General features: G+C 49.2%; 1 protein-coding gene across 4 annotated transcripts; it reads right to left on the reverse strand.

Moving 5' to 3' along the window:
- Positions 1-128: 128 nt before the first annotated feature.
- STX5 (syntaxin 5) lies at positions 129-20,956 on the reverse strand. Of its 4 annotated transcripts, none has more exons than XM_058689349.1 (11): positions 20,822-20,956; positions 19,876-20,119; positions 18,815-18,885; positions 18,604-18,659; positions 18,419-18,489; positions 14,025-14,141; positions 13,882-13,938; positions 13,626-13,707; positions 12,819-12,925; positions 12,527-12,648; positions 129-881 (listed from the first exon to the last, which is right to left on the reverse strand). In XM_058689349.1, exons 2-11 carry the CDS (start codon positions 20,098-20,100, stop codon positions 722-724), a joined length of 1,068 nt encoding a protein of 355 aa, XP_058545332.1. In that variant the 5' UTR covers positions 20,101-20,119; positions 20,822-20,956; the 3' UTR covers positions 129-721. The 4 variants fall into 4 exon arrangements, with proteins under 4 accessions (XP_058545332.1, XP_058545335.1, XP_058545334.1 ...); XM_058689352.1 differs by having other exon boundaries at positions 19,876-19,967; positions 20,822-20,939; XM_058689351.1 differs by having other exon boundaries at positions 19,876-20,034; positions 20,822-20,939.
- Positions 20,957-20,962: the final 6 nt, after the last annotated feature.

The raw sequence follows: 20,962 nt of genomic DNA on the forward strand, positions 1-20,962 counted from the left end.
GTTGTGTACATGGGACCCAAAGCCTGGCCCTTCAAGCCGTTGGCCTGGCCTTTCGGTCCCTGTACTGGGCGGTGTGCTCACTGCATAGGCCCTTCGACGCTCCCACCCAGAAATGACGACAGGGCCAGTGAGGCTGACAGTCTTGCTGTAATTGGGAGAAAACGGGCTGCAGCACATTTGGCAGAGAGAGTCACCAGCAGCCAGAGTTGGGGTTGTGCGGGCAGCCGAGGGGCTCAGGGCCCCCTGCCTCACGTGGTGAAGAAAGGAAGAAGAAAGGTCAAATTCTAACCCAGATGGGAAAGTTGGTCCCAGGGGGGCAGTTTCGCTTCCTCTCCTCACTCGCAGGAAGGTGGAGAAACGGCATCATCTCCCCTTGCTGCCAAAGTTTCCTTTGGAAGAGGCTGGGGAGTTTCTAAAAATCTCCTACCTAGTGGAGACAACCTCCTCCACAGGCGCCCAGTTGGCCTCTGCTCTCTTCCAGCCACTTCACAGCAGAGTACAAATCCAGAACCGTGTGTTTTGTGGGCCTGAGGGTGGTGAGGGGAGGACAGGGTGGCCAGAGGCAAAGGGTCAGGGGTCAGGGGCAGTGGCCATTCTCAGCAGTTCTAGGGAAACAGGGCCTTTCTCCCCAGCACCCTGCACAGGCTCAGCGGCAGCACTGGCCACCTGCCCTCCCAAAAGGGTTCCAAACCCCCACGAAGTGCCTCAGAGTAGAGAGGGTTCAGGCAAGGAAGACCACAAAGATGATGAAGAAGACAATGAGGATGAGGAAGATTTTGACCATGAGCCACCGGTTAGAGGTGACCGACTGGAAGTACTTGAGGATCTCTGAATGGGCGGCGTCAACATCCAGCTGGGCTCCCAGCACGTTCTCGTCGATCCTGGGGACAGAGCCAAAACAGGAAAGAGAAGGACACTGGATTAAAAAGAAGGCTATTATACTATAGTTACGGACATGGGAAGATAGTCACAACGTGTGGGAGTGGGAAGTACGTACATACATTGTGATCCCATTTTTGTGTATACGCACTTGTGTCCAGAGAAAGCTCTGGAAGGGTAACGTAGACAAGTCTTGGCTCTGGTTTGAAAATTAGCTCTGCAACTTATTAGCTTATGATCTTGAGCCAGTCATTCAGCCTCCCGACTCATTTTCCTCAACTGCAAAGGAGGGAAAATGAGGATACACCAATCCGGCCTCTCCGGTTGTTGTCGGCCTTAAATGAGTTAACAGAAGGTGCCCAACCCTTAGTAAGAGCCGCCAAAATGTTGGCTATTTGAATTTTTTGCTCATCAGGATTTATTGATTTTCATCTAAAAAACAGTATTGAATTTGTAACAAGGCGGGGGCGGGGGGGGGGGGGAACGTCCATAGATCATTAGAGTTAGGAAATCCCAGCTCTGAGTTAAGACAGGAAGAAAAACTGCATGATATGGACAGGAAGTCAGGGGAGAAGAAAAGCCCTGCAATTAGTCGAACATGTCTCTCCAGCACATAGAGAAGTCCTCAGACGAAGGGCCACCTCTTGAGACACCGCTGAGGAAAATAAAACATTTCCCCGCCAAACTGCATATGCAATCCTGAAAACCCAATGCAAACCCAGGTCTTTGCAAAGGGAGTCCCTGGGGGCAGAGACCTCTGTGAGCTCTGGGGACAGAAAAGGTGGAGCCTTGTAATCCAGTTGGAACATGAGAGGCTGGGCCAGTGGCTGTGAGCCCAAGGTCCTCAGAAGGTGCTCGTGAGAACTGTGAACTAATCTCTGTCCAAATACAAGAGCCCAGGGGTGCCGGCTGGCTTATTCAAAAGAGCATGTGAGTCTCGATCTTGGGGTTGTTGAGTTCAAGCCCCGTGTTAAGTGGAGAGATTACACACATGAATACATTTAAAACGAATTCAGATACAGGAGCCTGGACTGTACATGATTCCCTATTTATATCAGAGTGGCTATAACTCAATTAGTATCAGGTTTCCTATCTCTGGGCTGGAATTTCATTTCTCAGTGTGGATTCCACTGGCATACCCCAGAAAGCTCATCTTGACCATTAGGAATGGCTTTACTTAACAAAAATGGATAGTCAATGCAGTCAGGCATAAGAAAGATTTTAAACTTTTTAAATTTAATTTAATTTGTTTATTTATTTTGAGAGAGGCAGAGAGAGCGTGCACAGGGGAGGGGCAGAGAGAGAGAGGGAGAGAGAATCCCAAGCAGGCTCCACACTGTCAGTGCAGAGCCCGCCTCAGGGCCCGAGACCACAAACCACGAGATCACGACCCAAGCCGAAATCAAGCGTAGGACACCCAACCGACGGAGCCACCCAGGCACCCTTGGCCTAAGAAAGATTTTAAATGGGGATCCATGAATGAAAACTAATGGGAGAGGGTACTGGTGGTAAAAAAATTAGGTATTGGCAGGATACTCGGAGAAAGTAGGGGGGAGTAAAGATGGAAATGACGGGGGTGGAAAATAATGGCTTGGGAAGAAGGCTGAAGAAAATAGAAAGGGAACAAGTCTGCAAGGTGGGGAGGACAAAGGGGTGGATGGATGGAGGGGCAGGAAAACCCAGAGCACGAGAAGGTGTGTGTACGTTGGGGATGACAATAAAAAGGAGGTTGAATGGAAGAAAACACTAAACCTAGGGACTGGCAAGATTATTTGACCACAATTCAGAGATCTGAGATTTTAGTTTTCGGAGTGTAAGTTTCCCCAAAGCTTCCTAAGGACCAACAGAGGAGTTGGGTCATGTTCAGAGGACGCAGAAACTGCCTTTAAGGAGCTCCACATGGCCAGGTTTAGGAAATCTGACTGTAATAACAAAATAATGATGGGGCACCCGGGTGGCTCAGCTGGTTGTGTGTAACTCTGGCTCAGGTCATGATCCCATGGTTCGTGGGTTCGAGCCTCATGTCAGGCTCTGTGCTGACAGCTCAGAGTCTGGAGCCTGCTTCGGATTCTGTGTCTCCCTCTTTCTAACCCCTCTCCCGCTCACACTCTGTCTCTAAAATAAATATTAAAAAATAATAACAATGATGATGCCGGTGCCTGTGTGACTCAGTAGGTTAAGTGCCCGACTTCTGCTTAGGTCATGATCTCATGGTTCGTGAGTTCGAGCCTCACATTGGGCTCTGCACTGATGGTGCAGAGCCTGCCTGGGATAATCCTCCTCCCTTTCTCTCTACCCCCTCCCTCCCCCCCTCAAAATAAATAAACATAAAATAATAATGGTAATGGATTATCTTACATTGAGTAAAAATAATCCATTATTCCTAGTAATGTTTAAAGAGAAAAACCTCCTTTAAAAAAAAATTTTTTTAACGTTTGTTTATTTTTGAGAGAGAGAGAGAGCGCACACGAGCAGGGGAGGTGCAGAGAGAGAGGGAGACACAGAATCTGAAGCAGGCTCCAGGCTCTGAGCTGTCAAGACAGAGCCTGATGTGGGGCTCGAACCCACGAACCACAAGATCATGACCTGAGCTGAAGTCAGACACTTAACTGAGTCACCCAGGCGCCCAAGAAACCTTTAAAAAAAAAAAAAATGGGGGGAGGCACCTGTGCGGCTCAGTTAAGCGTCCGACTTCGGCTCAGATCACAATCTCACGGTTCATGAGTTTCAGCCCTACAACGGGCTCTGTGCTGACAGCTCAGAGCCTGGAGCCTGCTTCAGATGCCGTGTCTCCCTCTCTCTCTGCTCCTCCCTTGCTCACATCCTGTCTCTCTCTCTCTCAAAAACAAACATTTAAAAAAATTTTTTTAAAAATCTTTTTAATGTTTATTTGTTTTTGAGAGACAGGGAGAGAGAGACAGAGTGAGAGCGGGGGAGGGGCAGAGAGAGGGGGAGACACAGCATCTGAAGCAGGCTCCGGGCTCTGAGCTGTCAGCATAGCAGGGCTCAAACTCAGGAACTGTGAGATCATGACCCGAGCCGAAGTTAGGATGCTCAACTGACTGAACCACCCAGGCACCCTGAGAAAGCTCCTTCTTTACAGAAGGATTCCAGCTGTAAAAATGTAGCAGAGAGGAAAGAATAAGAGAATTGCCATGTTGCCATATACAATGTTACAAATGAATCAGGCAAGGACCATCATGGGCGGAAGGAGCTGCCAAGTTCACGCGGCCTCAAATCGTCACCCCATGGAAAACTTGGTGGGATGGTCACCACAGTCAACAAGTGACCAAACCTGGCATCGCCAAGAAAAGGATGACCTCACCACGTGCCTACTGATAACAATCACCTACACAGCTGGCCAAAAATCTAGAACCTAAATCCAATCGTGAGGCAACACTGGATAAATACACGTGTGGGACTTTCTGTAAGAGGCACTGGCCTCTTGAAAGGAAAGTCCGTGCCACGAGAAGCAAAGCTTCAGAAGGCAGACTAAAAGAAGCAAAACAATCAAATGCCACCTGTCAATACTGCCTGGGTCTTGAAGGGGGAAAAAAAATGCTTTTAGCATTTTAGCGACTCTTATCTAGCAGTTAAAAAAAAATTTTGTTTTAATGTTTATTTATTTTGGAGACAGAGAGAGACAGACCATGAACGGGGGAGGGTCAGAGAGAGAGGGAGACACAGAACCCGAAGCAGGCTCCACGCTGAGCTATCAGCACAGAGCCCGACGCGGGACTCGAACCCACAGACCGTGAGATCATGACCTGAGCCGAAGTTGTAGACTCCACCGACTGAGCCACCCAGGCGCCCCCTTTTCTAGCAGTTTTTAAGAACAGCTGGGGAAATTTCAGTATGCACTAAATACTGGACAGTGCTAGAGAACTGTTCGTTTTCTTAGCTATGATAATGGCATTGTGGCCGGTCAGGAGAATACCAGACCTTGGCAGATGTGTGCCAAAGTATTCAGGGATAAAAACATCATGATCTTTGCACTTACTTTCAAATGATTCAGAATAAAAAAATAAATAAATAAAAAATAAAAAAATAAAAAAGAGAGAGAGAGAAGGAAAGCAAATACGATAAAATACTAAGCGAATCTGGGTAAAAGGAACGTATAGGTGTTCATTGTACTATTCTCCCCACTTTTCTAGTTAGAAATTTCATAATTTATAAAATGGTGTGAAAAAGAAAACAAAGAGAGTAACAGATCAGCAGTTTTCATACCCTTAGAAAAAATAAGAAACACCTTTGGGGTGCCTGGGTGGTTCGGTCGGTTGGGCATTGGACTTCGGCTCGGGTCATGATCTCACAGTTTGTGAGTTCAAGCCCTGAGTTGGGCTCTGTGCTGACACCTCAGAGCCCGGAGCCTGCTTCAGATTCTGTGTCTCCCCCTCTCTCTGCCCCTCCCCTGCTCAGGCTCTGTGGCTCTCTGTCTCTCAATAATAAATAAATGTTAAAATTTTTTTTTTCTTTTTAAAGAAACACCTTTTAGGCATCCCCTAAATGAAAATTCTCATGTCTCACGTCCAGAAAGTCTAGGATGGGACCCAGGAATCCACATACTGAAGAACTTAGGACTAAATTACTTTTTTTTTTTTTTTTAAGTTGATTTCATTTATTTATTTTGAGAGAGAGAAAGAGAGATCAAGGGAGGGGCACAGAGGGAGAGAGAGAATCCCAAGCAGGTTCCACACTGTCAGCGCAGACCCTTATGTGAGGCTCGAGCTCACAAACTATGAGATCATGACCCAAGCTGAAATCAAGAGCCAGATGCCCAACCAACTGAGCCACCCATGTGCCCCTACATCGGTGGTTTCTAAAGAGGGTGCTCAAATCCAGATCTACCGGCATGCAGGAAGCAAAGAGAAGAATGTTTAGGTCTGTTTTATTATTATTATTATTATTATTATTATTATTTTAACGTTGATTTATTTTTGAGACAGAGAGGGACAGAGCATGAACGGGGGAGCGTCAGAGAGAGGGAGACACAGAATCTGAAACAGGCTCCGGGCTCCGAGCGGTCAGCACAGAGACCGACGCGGGGCTCGAACTCACAGACCGCGAGATCGTGACCCGAGCCGAAGTCGGCCGCTTAACCGACTGAGCCACCCAGGCGCCCCAAGTTTAGGTCTAGTTTAAAACTTTCCGCCTGGGTGGCGCAGTCGGTTGAGCGTCCGACTTCAGCCAGGTCACGATCTCGCGGTCCGTGAGTTCGAGCCCCGCGTCGGGCTCTGGGCTGATGGCTCGGAGCCTGGAGCCTGTTTCCGATTCTGTGTCTCCCTCTCTCTCTGCCCCTCCCCCGTTCATGCTCTGTCTCTCTCTGTCCCAAAAATAAATAAAAAACGTTGAAAAAAAAAAAATTAAAAAAAAAAAAACTTTCATCCTTTCAGGGGGCCCCTGGGTGGCTCAGTGGGTTAAGCGTCCAGCTTCAGCTCTGGTCACGATCTCACGGTTTGTGGGTTCCAGCCCCGCGTCGGACTCTGTGCTGACCGCTCGGAGCCTGGAATCTGCTTCAGATTTTGTGTCTCCCTCTCTCTCTCTGCCCCTCGCCCGCCTGCACTCTCTCAAAAATAAATAAACATTAAAAACAAAACTTAAGAGGCCCCTGGGTGGCTTAGTTGGTTGAGGCCTCCCTCATCAGGGAGGCCACAGACTCCCCCAAGTCTCTTCTGAGTGTCAGACCACACACCACATGCCACTCGGATGTCCCATCTGGCACTCGGCATGTCCAGAACAAAGCTCGTCCCTTTACCCAGCGCCAATCTACTTCATCCTGTATTCTAGCCCTGAGCACAAACTCCTTGCTGTGGCGCACCGGCCCTTTGCGACCCGGCCCCGCCCCCTCCGGTTCCCTCCCTCACCACCCCCCATGCCCTGTGCGGTAGTGCTGCATTCTTGGAATCCACCCAAGCTCTTTTTCATTTCTGAGCTGGTCCTCCCCGCCCCCCCCCTACCGCAGAGAATGGCCTTTTCTTTCCCCTTCTTCCGCTGGCATTCCTCCTCAAGACTTAGCTCGGTATTTTTTTTTTTTACTTCTAGAAAGAGGTACCTAGTCCGAGTTCCCTTATCTCCTTCACTTCCTGCCCTTCCCATGCTGAACTGTAACTGTCAGCGTATGACGCCCCGAGTGGACATGAGCTCCACGAGGACCAGGACTGTCTTTCACCGTCCTATCCCCATTTCCAGCAGGACTAGCTCGCAGCCGCGACAACAGGTGTTTGCTAAACCAACGACCAAATGAATACTAACGCTGAAAGATACTTACGACGCTGTTGCAAGGAAGACTAGAAGGTAAAGTTGCACGCGTGCTATCGTGTTAACTATTTAAAACATGTACGCGATGGACACAGAACCCCAATGCCTTTTATAATTCTGTCTCACTGGATCTACAGTAATATTCTAACATTCAAAATACATCACAGCCCAAGGAGCTGTGGAGTGTCTGTGGAACAAGCCAGTAAGGAGTTCCCGAGGTACCAGTTGAACCAAGTAAGTGTCAGTCTTTTGAAGTCTCTTGATTCTAAGACCAAGACAGCTGTACTCACAGCACCTTATAAATGGCCGGTACCATAGTTGTTGAATAAATAAACATCCTATTAACCAGTGGTTCTCAAACTTGGATGCTCATCAGAACCCTCTGAGCTTACAGGTCATGATCTCACAGTCTGTGGGTTCGAACCCCGCGTCGGGCTCTGTGCTGACAGCTCGGAGCCTGGGGCCTGCTTCGGATTCTGTGTCTCCCTCTCTCTCAAAAATAAAACATTAAAAGAAAAAATTTAAAATAAATAAATAGAAGAACCCTCTGAGCTTACATAAAAATGGGAGATTCCTGGCGGGCCACTCCACTCACATCCACGGAATCTGAATCTCCAAGTGTGAGGCCAGGGACCTATCTTCTTCACCTCTGCCTAATTAAATATGTGAGGCTGCTTAATGGATCAGCACAGGGAAACCTGCTTTATCCAAATCCGGGTGTTCACCAGTTTCATTCGACCTATACCCCAGCGTGAAAGCACTCTGCTAGGCGCCCTGGGGAATAAAGATCACCCAAGACTGCGTGCTGCTAAAAGGCCTAAGAGCAAGTGGGCAGGCACGCGGAGCCGTGTGGATTCCTCTACCTCCCACATCTCCTTCTGCCCCTCTCTCTGCCACTGGCCCCCTTGTACTGAGCTGAAGAGGCTGAAATTGTGTGAGGAACTGGGCGCGGTCTGGGTAAGTAACAGCCAGACAGTTCTGAAACTTTGTGAAAGATACAAATGTACACATTCAAGACGCCCAGCCAACCCCAAGAAAGAGAAATAAATGCAAAGAAAGTGACATCTGGACACATGCTGGTCAACTGCTGAAAAACAAAGACAAAACAAAACAAACAAAAAACCCCCAAACAACTGAAAAGTAGCCAGAGAGAAAGACATCACATAAACAGTTCATGTTACCACTGCCTTCTCATTAAGAACAAAAAAGACCAAAAGAGAGTAGAGTGATACATCTGAAGTGCTTAGAGAGAAAAACCATAAATCCAGAATTCTATAACCAGGGGAAACATCCTTCTCTATAGAATGAGGGTAGGGTCGCCTAGCTGGCTCAGCCAGTGGAGCCTGCGGCTCTTGAACTTGGGTTGTGCATTCACACTGGGCATAGAGCCTACCTTTAAAAACACAAAACAGGGGCACCTGGGTGGCCCAGTCGGTTGAGCGTCCGACTTTGGCTCAGGTCATGATCTCGCGGGTCCATGAGTTTGAGCCCCGCGTTGGACTCTGCTGACAGCTCAGAGCCTGGAACCTGCTTCAGATTCTGTGTCTCCCTCTCTCCCTGCCCCTCCCCTGCTTGTGCTCTGTCTCTCTCAAAAATAAATAAACCTTGGGGCGCCTGGGTGGCGCAGTCGGTTAAGTGTCCGACTTCAGCCAGGTCACGATCTCGCGGTCCGTGAGTTCGAGCCCCGCGTCAGGCTCTGGGCTGATGGCTCGGAGCCTGGAGCCTGTTTCCGATTCTGTGTCTCCCTCTCTCTCTGCCCCTCCCCCGTTCATGCTCTGTCTCTCTCTGTCCCAAAAAAAAAAAAAAAAAAAAAAAAAAAAAAAAAAACGTTGAAAATAAATAAATAAATAAATAAACCTTAAAAAAAAAAAAACAAAAAAACGGGGTGCCTGGGTGGCTCAGTTGGTTAAGCATCTGACTTCGGCTCAGGTCATGATCTTGCAGTTTGTGAGTTCAAGCCCCACGTCGGGCTCTGTGCTGACAGCCTGGAGCCTGCTTCTGATTCTGTGTCTCCCTCTCTCTCTGCCCCTCCCCTGTTCGCAGTCTGTCTCTCAATAATAAATAAGCATTAAAAAATTAAAATAAATAAAAATAACAACAACAACAAAAAAAAAAAACTACAAAACAGGGGCACCAGGGTGGCTCAATCGGTTAAGTGTCCTGACTTTTCAGCTCAGGTCACGATCTCATGGTCTGTGGGATCAAGCCCCGCAACAGCTCTTTGCTGACAGTGCGGAGCCTGCTTGGGATTCTCTGTCTCCCTCTCTTGGCCCCTCCCCGGCTCGTGTGTGCACACATGCTGCTATAATACTCTCTCTCTTTCAAAATAAGTAAACATTTTAAAAAAAACAAAAACAAAAGAGGGGTACCTGGGTCACTCAGTTGATTAAGCATCCAACTTCAGCTCAGGTCATGATCTCACGGTTTGAGTTCAAGCGCAGCATCGGGCTCTGCACTATTCAGAGCCTGCTTGGGATTCTCTCTGCCCCACCTCTCTCCACACACTGTCTGTCTGTCTCTCTCAAAATAAATAAATTCAAAGAAGAGAGAGAGAGAGCGAGAGAGAGACGCCTGGTTGGCTCAGTATGTTAAGCATCTGACTCTTGGTTTCAGCTCAGGTCATGATCTCACAGTTCGTAAGTTCCAGCCCTGCATTGGGCTCTGCGCTGGCGGTATGGAACCTGCATGGGATTCTCAGTCTTTCCCTCTCTCTCTCTCTCTGCCTCTCCCCTGCGTGCACGCTCTCTCTCTCAAAATAAACTTAAAAAACAGAGGGAAAGAAGGGTGCCTGGGTGGCTCAGTTGGTTGAGCGCCGACTTCAGCTCAGGTCATGATCTTACAGTTTGGGAGTTCGAGCCCCATGTCGGGCTCTGCGCTGACAGGTAGGAGCCTGGAGCCTGCTTCAGATCCTGTGTCTCCCTCTCTTTCTGTCCCTCCCCCACTCATGCTCGCTCTCTCTCTCTCTCTCAAAAACAAAAAACATTTAAAAAAAAAAAGGGGGGGGGAAAGAGAATAAAAGTGAAATAAAAAAATTTTCAGAGAAAAGGAAAGTAAAACATGCCAGCAGATCTGCACTACAAAAAATGCTACAGAAAGTTCTTCAGGTTAACGGGAAGTGATACCAGACAGAAACTGGATATCCAGGAAGGAATGGAGAGCGCTGGAAATGGTCAACAGAGAAGTAAATCGAAAGACAATTTTTTCCTTTTAATTTCTGTGAAACAAAAATCATTAATACTGGATTTGGGGATTTCGAACGTATGTAAGTGCAACAGATACGACAACTAGAGTGTAAAGGCTGGATGAGAGGGTTGCGAAGTTCTTCCATTTCACATGAAGGAGGCTGTAAAAGCTGATGATGTAATCCCTAGAGGAGCCACTTAAGAAAACAGGAAAAAGAAAAAGCAAACAGTAAAATGGTAGAAATCCAACCTTATCAAAAATTACGCTAATTTTATGGAATCACAAAAGACCCTGAATAGCCAGAGCAATCTTGAGAAAGAACAAAGCCGGAGATATCACACTCCCTGATTTCCAACTATACTACAAAACATTAGTAATCAGGGGTGCCTGGGTGGCTCAGTCGGTTAAGTGTCCAACTCATGGTATTGGCTCAAGTCATGATCTCACGGTTCATGGGTTCAAGCGCCATGTCGGGCTCCGTGCTGATGGTGCAGAGCCTGCTTGGGATTCTCTCCCTCCCTCTCTCTCTCTAGCCCTCCCCTACTTGCGCGCGCGCTCTCTCTCTCTCTCTCTCAAAATAAACAGTAAAAAAGAAAAAGAAAAAAAACCGTAGTAACTAATACCGGCACAAATGCAGACACAAAGATCAACGGAACATGAGAGAGAGCCCAGGAATACATCCACCCACGTAACATCAATTGGTCTACAACAAAGGAGATAAGACTATACAATGGGTAACTGTCAGACAATCACTTCAATAAATGGTGTTGGGAAAACTGGACAGCTCCATGCAAAAGAATGGAACTGGACCACTTTCTTACACCATACACAAAAAGAAACTCAAAACGGATTAAAGACTCGAATGTCAGACCTGAAACCATAAAAATCCTAGAAGAAAAAGAAACCACAGGTGGTAGACTCCTTGACATCACTTAGCGCGATGTGTTTTGGACCCGACGTCGCAGGCAAGGGCAACAAAAGCATAAATAACAAATGGGAGTACAACCAAACTAAAGAGCTTTTGCACAACAAAGAAAATGATCGGCAAAGTTCGTTTCTACTGCGAGGGAGAAAAGTTTGCAAGTCATATATCTGATAAGGGGCCAATATCTAAAATATAGAACGACCTTATACAACTCAACAGCAAGAACTCCATAAACGATCCAATTAAAACACGGGCAGAGTCTAAGTAGATGTTTTTCCAGCGAAGACATCCAGATGACCAACAAGCACATGAAAAGATGCTCAACATCACTCGTCAGCATGCAAACCAAAACCACAATGAGATACATGACTTCCTACCTGTCAGAATGGTTAAAAAAAACAAAAGAAAGAAAGAACAAGTGTCGGCGAGGATGTGGAGGAAAGAAACCCTTGTGCACAGTTGGTAGAAATGTAAACTGATACAGAGATCGTAGGAAACAGCAAGAAGATTCCTCAGAAAATTAAAAACAGGGGCGCTTGGGTGGCTCCGCCCGTTAAGCGTCCGACTCAACTTCAGCCCAGGTCATGATCTCACGGTTTGTGGGTTTGAGCCCCGTATTGGGATCTGTACCAATAATGCAGAGCCTGACTGGGATTCTCTCTCTCCCTCTGCCCACTACCCTCTCAAAATAAATAAATAAATAAACTAAAAAAAAAAAAAAAAGAAAGAAAAATAGAACTACCATACAATCCAGTAATTCTACTGGGCGTTTATCCAAAAAAAAACCCAACAAAAAAAGCCCTCCAAAGACCACTAACTCAAAACGATACATGCACCCCTATGTTCACTGGAGCATTATTTACAACAGCCAAGATATGGAAGAACCCTAAGAGTCCATCGATAGGCAACTACTCAGTCACTTTCTTAACACGTCATCCTGTTATAATTCTCCCTGTAGACCTTATCACTACCCGGAAATTTCTCGTCAATTCTTTTGAACAGCTGTCCTCACCTGCCCAATTGACTTCCGTTACCTATACTATGGAGACTCCACTGTCCTATTCATTGCTACACCCCCAACACCTAGAACTTCGCCAAACATGAAACAGGTGCTCAGTAAACACTTGTTGAATGGATGGACGCAGATGAACTTGGCCCTGTGGGTGGGCCAGATTTACTCTACTCTTCCAAAGGGCATCAAGCTGTCCCGGGGGAGCTTTAGGATGCCACCCTATGGAGAGGAGAAGGTCCTTCTGTCTAGAGTGGAAGAGAGAGTCTCACCTCTGAATGGTCTCTTCCTGCTCCTTAACCATGTGTGCCAACTGCTGAAAGATGGAGCCCAGCTCGACAATCGTGGACTCAATGTTCTGCATGGTGTCTGCCCGGCTCTGGATGTAGGAATCCTTCAGAGGAGAGAGAGCACACATGAGCACTGGGAGCTTCCTCAGGGTAGAGCCTGCCTCTTTAGGACCGTCCCGGCTTGCCATTCCACGCAAGGCCCATTTCAGCCCTTGCTGGTGGCCCACAGGGGAGGACAAAGGAGCATCTCCTCCCCAGTTCAGAGCCCAGGTACCTGCTCATCAATGAGCTGCAGCTGCTGGCTGGTCCGAGGGTCCATCATGTCAATGGCCACATCCCCGGAGGCACGGGACTCCGCCCCCAAAACCACAGCACTGCCCCCTACGGAGAGAAAGAAAAAGCACTTCTTAGGTTCAAAGCCCACGTGCTCTGGATATGAATCCCAGCTCTGGCACTTAATAGCCTTGTGACCCTGGACAAATCATTTAACCTCTCTGAGCCTCGGCTTCCTCAACTGTAAAATGGGGGATAGTAACAACTGCTTTCCCAGAGGGGGGTGGTGACAAGTGAGAGAGGGGCGCCTGGGTAGCTCAGTTGATTGAGCATCCAACTTTGGCGCAGGTCATGATCTCACAGTTTGTGAGTTTGAGCCCTGCATCGGGCTCGCTGCTGTCAGCACAGAGCCTACTTCAGATCCTTTGTCTCCTGCTCTCTCTGCCCCTCCCTGGCTTGTGCTCATCTCGCGCGTGCTCTCTCTCTCTCTCTCTCTCTCTCCCTCTCTCTCGCAAAAATAAACATTAAAAACAAAATTAAGTGAGAAAATGCGAATGAAGTAAGTGCACGAAAAGATTAGAAACCATCATCGTACTGCATGTGACTGACGTCAGCCCCAAACACGAGAATGTGGTAGACTGAGTGTGGATCACGAATGCCAGCAATGAGGTTTGACCTCTGAAAATCCTAGCACGTCCCTTGTCTGTTCTCCTACCCTACTGCTGCCATCACGGGATTAGAGGATGCCATCAGAGCCAGAGGAACTGGGTCTTTCCCCTCAAGGCTCCCCTCATCACCTATGACTTACCCAGGTGGTTGGGAGCAAGGGGCAGGGCTGACACAGGCGCCCGGGAGAACTGCTCCCGCCGGTTCCTCTGCTGCTTCAGGTTCTGGGGTTGGGGAAGAAATGCAAAGGTCCTGAGGCCTCTGGGAAGCAGGCATGTTAGAGAGGCCCTCTTATTGGTCCTTGACCCTGTTACCTTCACCCCTCCACTTGTTCCTGCCCCATTTCTCCCTTGGGCCCTTACCCCCAAACTCCTACCCCTCCTACAGATTTTCCTTACCTCTGTCCTCACTTCTAAAACTGATTTGAAGTCATTGGACATCGAGGCCAGTTTCGACTAGAAGAAAAGGAGAGAGAGGATCAGCCAAGGAAGACAACACCTTTCTCCCTTCTGCCTCCCCCTCTACCAACCCCAGGTCCCACCTGCAGGGAGACCACGATGGTGTTGGAATGCGTTTGCAGGTGCCGGCCGCTCTGGCTGCCCTTGGCCCTCACAAAATCCTGAAGCTGGGCAATTTGTTTGTTGAGGCTATTGATGTCCTAGGGAGAGCCAACAGAAAAACTGTTAACAAAGGGTTCCTCAGCCAATGTCTCTCCCGCATGGACGGCTCTGGCATGGAGGGAAGGGCGGAAGTTACAAATGGGAGGGAGGGTGCTTCAGAGTCAGACCAGAAGGGCCTGCTAGGATGTTCCAAGCTCTGGACTTTGCTCTGGCTCAGTCCCTGCAAAGGAGAGCCAGAAGAGGCGAAATATGGTCTCATCCATTTGTATACAAATTTTTTTTGAATGTTTATTTATTTTTCACAGAGACAGACAGAACATGAGTGGGGGAGGGGCAGAGAGAGAGGGAGACACAGAATTCTACGCAGGTTGCAGGCTTTGAGCTGTCAGCACAGGGCCCGATGCAGGGCTTGAACTCGCGGACAGCGAGATCAGGACCTGAGCCAAAGTCGGATGCTCAACCGACTGAGCCACCCAGGCACCCCTGGTCTCATCCATTTGTAAATAAATGACTTGCTTACCCTCTTTGACCTACAGCCCAACTCTACCCTGTGAGGCCAGGCACATGGCCACAGAACTGCTTCAAAGACCAAAATCTCAAGCCCAGAGCACGCTGACTGACAAAGCACCTGTGCAGTAGGCAGGAGAAGGGAAGTCAAAGTCTCCACGATGGCCCAGAAACATCAAAAAATGCCTTTTATATACAGAATTCTGTTAAAAAATTATTATTGCAGGCAGCCTGGGTGCCTCAGTTGGTTAAGCAGCGACCCTTGATCTTGGCTCAGGTCGTGATCTCACAGTTTACGGAATGGAGCCCCACGTCAGGTTCTGTGCTGACAGTGCAGAGCCTGCTTGGGATTCTCATTCTCTCTCTCTCTCTCTCTCTCTCTCTCTCTCTCTCTCTCTCCCCCCGCTGCTTTCCCACTCATACACACACTCTCAACATAAGTAAACATTAAAAAAATATTTTTATTGCAAAAGAGTGAAAGCTGTGACTTATCCAAGGTCACACATAAGGAGGTACCGTGGCACAGCCAGGCCTTCTACACCAGACCAAGGCATCCTCTGCCCCCTGATCTGGCTTGGCAAGTTACCAAGGGCCACATGAGACAAGAGAGATGAAGGAGGTGGCCACAGAGTGGCAGAGAAAGCTTGCCCAGGGGGTTGGGGGTGGGGAGCCCAGGGAGAAGAGGTCAGGAATAGTGAGTTCAAGGAATAGGCTGGAAGACAAACTGGATTAGGCAACTTCTAGAATTTCTCCAATAGGCCCCAGGTGCAACCATTCTTTTCTTTTTTTCTTTTTTTATGTTTATTTACTTATTCTGAGAGAGAGTGAGAGAGAGAGAGAGAGAGAGAGAGAGAGAGAGAGAGAGAGAATACCAAGCAGTCTCTGCACCAACACAGAGCCTGACGCGGGGCCCGAACTCACGAACCTCACAATCGTGACGTGAGCTGTAAATCAAGGGTGAGACGCTTAACCAACTAAGCCACCCAGGTGTCCCCCCGCCCTACAGCAACCATTCCTGAGACCAATGGATGATTTTCACTGCTGGCTGGCTGTCCCTTCAGAGCTGATGCACCCTCCCTAGAGTCCCGTGGCCAAAACTGCATTCCAGGTTTTCTCCCCATAAAATCTCCTCCCCCAGAGTTCTAGCTTAGAAAACGGCACCACTTCCCACCGAAGTGCCCAAGCTGGAAGCTTCTAAGTCACACATTCGTACCTCCTAAGCCCATCTATGTGCCACAACGCAGCCACACTCGGCTGATCGCTGACCAGGCACTCGGCACCTTATATTCGTTTACTGTGCGCCACACGGCACGCTACGGAGCTTATAACTTGCGCTTTGCGGTGAAACTTAACGTGGACGACAACTCCTAATCCCCCCACCTCCAACGAAAACCTGTTCCCCCTTCTTCCTCCTTTTCTGTTTTGGTAAATGGCACCGCCAGTTGCCAGCTGCCCAGACCAAATGCTGGAGAGCCGTCCTCCTCTCTTTTCCCTTGATCCACATGGAGCCTACACGGAGCCCACAGAGAACCCAGCCGATTCCAACAGATGCTCCGAATCGAGCCGCTCAGCTATTTCTCTTCTAACCCTATTCTAGACCAAACGACCACCTTTGCTCTCTCAACTATAGCCAAGAGCCTCCTAAATGACCTTCCCCTTAAAGCCCACCCGCAACAATCCGCTCTCTACACAGCAACCACAGTGAGCTTTGAACCAGAAATGGAGCAGGTCCTCCCTCTGCTGAAAATTTTCCAAGAGCTTCCACTCAAGTTAGAACACAAACCAAATTCTTTGCGCAGCTCACACCTGACTCTGTGTGGTCCAGCCCTGCCCATTTCCCCAACCTCACCCCCTCCCAGTCTCCTTCTCACTTGTTCTGCTGCAGCCACACTGGCCTCTTTCATGTTTATCAGATGCATTAAGGTGGCCCACCCTTCAGGGCCTTTCCCTTTGCTATTCCCATTTTCTGGAAAGTGCTCCCACCAGATCTTTGGATAACTGGCTTTTCCTTTACCATTCAGGTCTCAGAGTCACTTCTCACAGACTATCCTTTCCTTTCCTTTTCTTTTTAATTTTATTTTAGAGAGAGAAAGAGAGTGTGAGCAGGGGAAAGCAGAGGGAGAGGAAGAAAGAGAGGATCTTTCAAAAAAAAATTTTTTTTAATTTATTTTGAGAGAGTGGAGGAGGGGCAGAGAGGGGGCCAGAGGATCCAAAGCAGGCTCTGTGCTGACAGCAGAGAGCCTGACCCAGGGCTTGAACCCAAGAACTGTGAGATCCTGACCCGAGCCAAAATCAGATGCTCAACTGACTGAGCCACCCAGGCGCCCCAAGAAAGAGAGGATCTTAAGCAGGCTCCATGCTCAGCACAGAGCCTGACATGGGGCTCGATCTCACGATCCTGGGATCACGACCTGAGCTGAAATCAAGAGTCGGACGCTCATCCAACTGAGCCACCCAGGCGCCCCTCACAGATTATCTTATATCACCCCATCTAAAGTAGGCCCCTACCCTGAGGAACTCACTTCCCTTATGTCTTTAATGGGATTCACTACCCCGAAGTCGTCTGACAAACTCTACTTGTCGAGTTTCAGATAGGAAATCCTCAAGGGGAGGTACCCCATCTGTCTTGTTCACTGGGGAGTCCCCCAGAACCAGGCAGCTAAAACTCACTCCATCACGTGAGTGACTCCAAAAACAAACAACTGAATCCTCACATCCACCCTACGAGGTGGGTGCTGTTATCAGCCCCCTCTTATTTCCGAGGGCACTGAAGCTCAGAGTAGTCAGGCAGCTTACCCAAGGGTACACCATAACCAATGGACTGTCTGAGAACAGGCTGTGGTTCTTCAAAGCTTACGCAATAGCGCCCCAATAGTTCCTGGTATCCTCTCTCTCCTACCCTGCATGGCACCTCTTGAACACGTCTGCCCTGGCCTTTGCCACCATCATCTTTTCACTGGACAGCGGCGGCAGCCTCCTCCCTGGCCTCTCTGCCCATCCATGCTCCAGGCTGGTATTTCCCCCCCGGCGGTCATTCAGTCAACAAACACGGAGCACCTTTTCTACACCAGACGCTATTACAGGCATTTGGGATACATCTATGAGCAAGACGAAAAAACAGCAAGAAAAAACTCTCCGCTCTTGGGGCACTTATATTTTTCTCTTTTCTTCTTTTTCTTTTTTTGGTTGAGGGCTGGGATGAGGTAGATGAGAGGGAACGGAAACAATAAATTAAGTGAGTTAATGATACAGAATGTTAGAAAGCATGAAGTGCTATAAAAAGCACAGTTTGGGGCACCGGAGGACTAAACAACACGCTCAGGGTAGGCCTCCCTGGGCGAACAACATCTGAGCAAAGACATGAACTTTCTTTTATAAGCCGTGCCTCTGCACCCTGTGTCCTCTGTCTGGAATGTTCTTCCACTGCCTCTACACAAGCCTTGACACCAGTTCAGATTTCACCCACCTCTGTAACATTTTTTCCCAGCGTCCTCAGGCTGTCTCATTCATCTTTTTGAAGCTCTGTTTTGTGCCACTTGCCTTCTACTCGTTCTGAGTACGAATGTATGGGACTAGATACCCCTTACAGACGATAAGCCCTCAGGGTGGAATTCTTGCCTCAGGTGTGTGAGGCAAGGGCCCAGCAGGGCTTTGTACACAGCACATGACCAAAGAGTGTCCACTGACTCAATGGATGAGCAAGGTCTTTGGGGCTGGCTCCAGAAACTTGCTCTGGACCTCCAAGACAAGGGGAAATTGATGAAAGTGATCTGACTGGAATGCTAGCGCCCAACAGCTAGCAGCTCACCTGTTTGATGATGTAAGTTAGCTCTTCGATTTCCACTGCTTTGTCATCGAAGAGGGACTTGCGCTTTGCCACTGTAGAGACAAATGAGGCCAGGACGGGTGAGGTCAAAGACAAGGCTCAGGGAGTCCGGTTCCTTAGAGCTCTTTGGTTCACTGCCCCATCTCTGAAAGACCCCAAGAACTCACAGATCGTCAGCTTCTCCAGCTTGGCAAATGTGTTGCTGAGGTCTTTCCCGATGCGCCTGGAAGCAAGCATTAGTGAGGGCACTAGGAGAAAGAGCAGGACAGGACCTATTCCTATTCCCACATTAGCTCCCTCACAGCCAAGGCCACCAAAGGCAAGCCAACTCCTTCCCAGACACCGCACCACCCCACCACGTAACTTCTCTCAACTTACTTGGCCATGAGGGTAAATTCACTACGCTGCCGGACAGCACGCAGAGCCGGCTTGTTTGTTTGGATTCCATTCTGAAAAGCAACATCAAGAGGTGAAGCTTGAGTTCCCCCTCCCCATTTCCAGCTTTCGCTATTCCTCAGGTGCCCACTAAATTCTCTCTAGCTCTTGTACCGGACAGTCTAATCTTGTCAGTAGTTGTCACGTAGAGCTCAGATTTGAGCACAGGTGGACCCAGGTTCAAATCTCGACTCCACCACTTACTAGCTGGAGGGGTTGGGGCAAGTGACATGCACCATTCTGAATATCTATTTCCTCTTGTATAAAATGCAGTTGCTGGAATCAAGCAGCATCAGGGCTATAAAGTACTTTAGTCATATACCTGGTACGTTATAAGCACTAAATAAACGACAGGCACTATTAACATTCTGTTTCTCCAGTCAGGAAATCAAAGAGGATAACTGGAAAGCTCTTGGTGATCATACAGAAGAGCAGTAAAAATCTTTCAAATTGCAGTCACTCAGGGCCCACTTTGATTCAGAAAGTCTGGACTGAAACAAGGGAATCTAATTTTTTAAAAAGCACTGCAAAGGAATTTTGACAAAAATTACTTATCAGGAAAACTTCTTTCATTTTACAGATATAAAAACTGAGGTCCCACTAGACTTTCTGGCCCAACATTCTGTGGTCACTGAGCAAACGTATGGTAAGGACTATTCCAGAACCAGTATTCAAAGTGCCTGTCTCTGAGCTAAAGGCTCTTTCTAGAACGTGTTCCTTACCCAAACCAGAAATACTGCAGCCACCTCTCACCCTGAGATATTCCTTGCAAAGTAACAACCCTACCCTCTGGGGGATTTCTCACACAAAAAAAGTCTAGGTCCTTGCCTGTAGATAGCTGGCCCACCCCATTCCGTTTCTTAGTAGATCCTCCAGCCCCCTCCAAGCTCGATCAGCTCTCCATCGTGTCACCCCCAAAATTCAGTCCCTCAACAGTGCTGGAGCACAGCCTCTCCCAGATTTCAGTAAGGCTCGCTCCTGCCTTTCCCACTCCTGGTCCTTACCTGACGGCTCTGCAGGGACTTGCAGGCAGACAGGAACTCCTGGGTCCGATCCCGGCAAGACATGGTGTTGGGAGGGGGAGGGACCAGGGCCGCTGGGGGGGGCAGAGGGGCGATGTCGCTGCTGCTACTGCCAGCAGTTGCAGGGGACAGGACCTGTGTCTTTGAGAGACCCAGGTAGACACCCTGATCCGTGTTCTTAGACCCGTAGCGTTTCCGCGGGATCATTGAGACGCATAACCTCGGACTGTTGTGGAGGGGAGAGTGTCATTCCCTAGGCAGCTTCCTTCCCCATAAATCCTTCCCCCACCCTCCCCCCGCCCCAGCCAGCAAATCCTCGGGTCCCTTCTGCACCTGGCACGGACTTTCGCGCCCAAAGCTACCCGCCGATCCTGGGGCCGGCCCACGGCGGGCAAGGGCCCGCTCTCCGACCCAATCGGTTCCCCCTCCTCAGACTCTTCTTCCAACTTGGCTCGGGCGGCCAGAGCGCGGGCCGGGGGCCTTGAAACAGAGACAGGGCCAGAGGCAGGTCCCGTGGCCCCGAGGCTCCAGCCCGGCCTGTGCAACTGCCACAGGCCCTAACCGGGCCCTCTCGTATCCGCGGATCCCTTCGACTCCTCAGGGAGAAACGGTGACGGACCTCCTGAGGAGGACACACTTCGGTGGGCGGAAGGGGGAAAAATCTCTAGGTGTTTATTTGAAACAGGAAGTCCCACCCCCGCCCAAATCCCGCCTTCTGGGGGACTGCGACCACCGATTAGCTAATGCCGACGTCTTTCTCAACAGGGGCTTTCCTGATTGGACGACGAAGTATTCCCTCACCCCGAGCCGGGCCGGCAGGACTTGCCCGCTCGCCCCAGGTTCCCTTCCCCCTCTCCCGTCGCCGCCCCCGGAAAGCCGCTGCCCAGAGCGGACACGGTGGCCAGACCCCTTCTAGAGCGAGTCCTACCTCCTCTCTGCCGCCTGCCGCCGCCACCACTGCCACAGTCTCCCGGGTGGTCACCGCCTCCTCCCCAAGCGCTAAAGCCGCCGAAACCCGACCAAAGCCTAGAAGCCGCCACGTCACCCACACGTAACTCCACCCCCGGTG

The sequence above is a fragment of the Neofelis nebulosa genome, chromosome 10 (assembly GCF_028018385.1).
Source record: "Neofelis nebulosa isolate mNeoNeb1 chromosome 10, mNeoNeb1.pri, whole genome shotgun sequence".
Taxonomy (NCBI): domain Eukaryota; kingdom Metazoa; phylum Chordata; class Mammalia; order Carnivora; family Felidae; genus Neofelis; species Neofelis nebulosa.

Excerpts from the sequence above, each read along its gene's own strand:
- STX5 (XM_058689349.1), bottom strand. The coding sequence starts at position 20,100 with ATGATCCCGCGGAAACGCTACGGGTCTAAGAACACGGATCAGGGTGTC. Across the intron at positions 18,660-18,814 it reads GAATTTACCCTCATGGCCAA|GCGCATCGGGAAAGACCTCA; the intron begins GTAAGTTGAGAG and ends GCTTGCTTCCAG. Across the intron at positions 14,142-18,418 it reads TAACTTACATCATCAAACAG|GACATCAATAGCCTCAACAA; the intron begins GTGAGCTGCTAG and ends GGCTCTCCCTAG.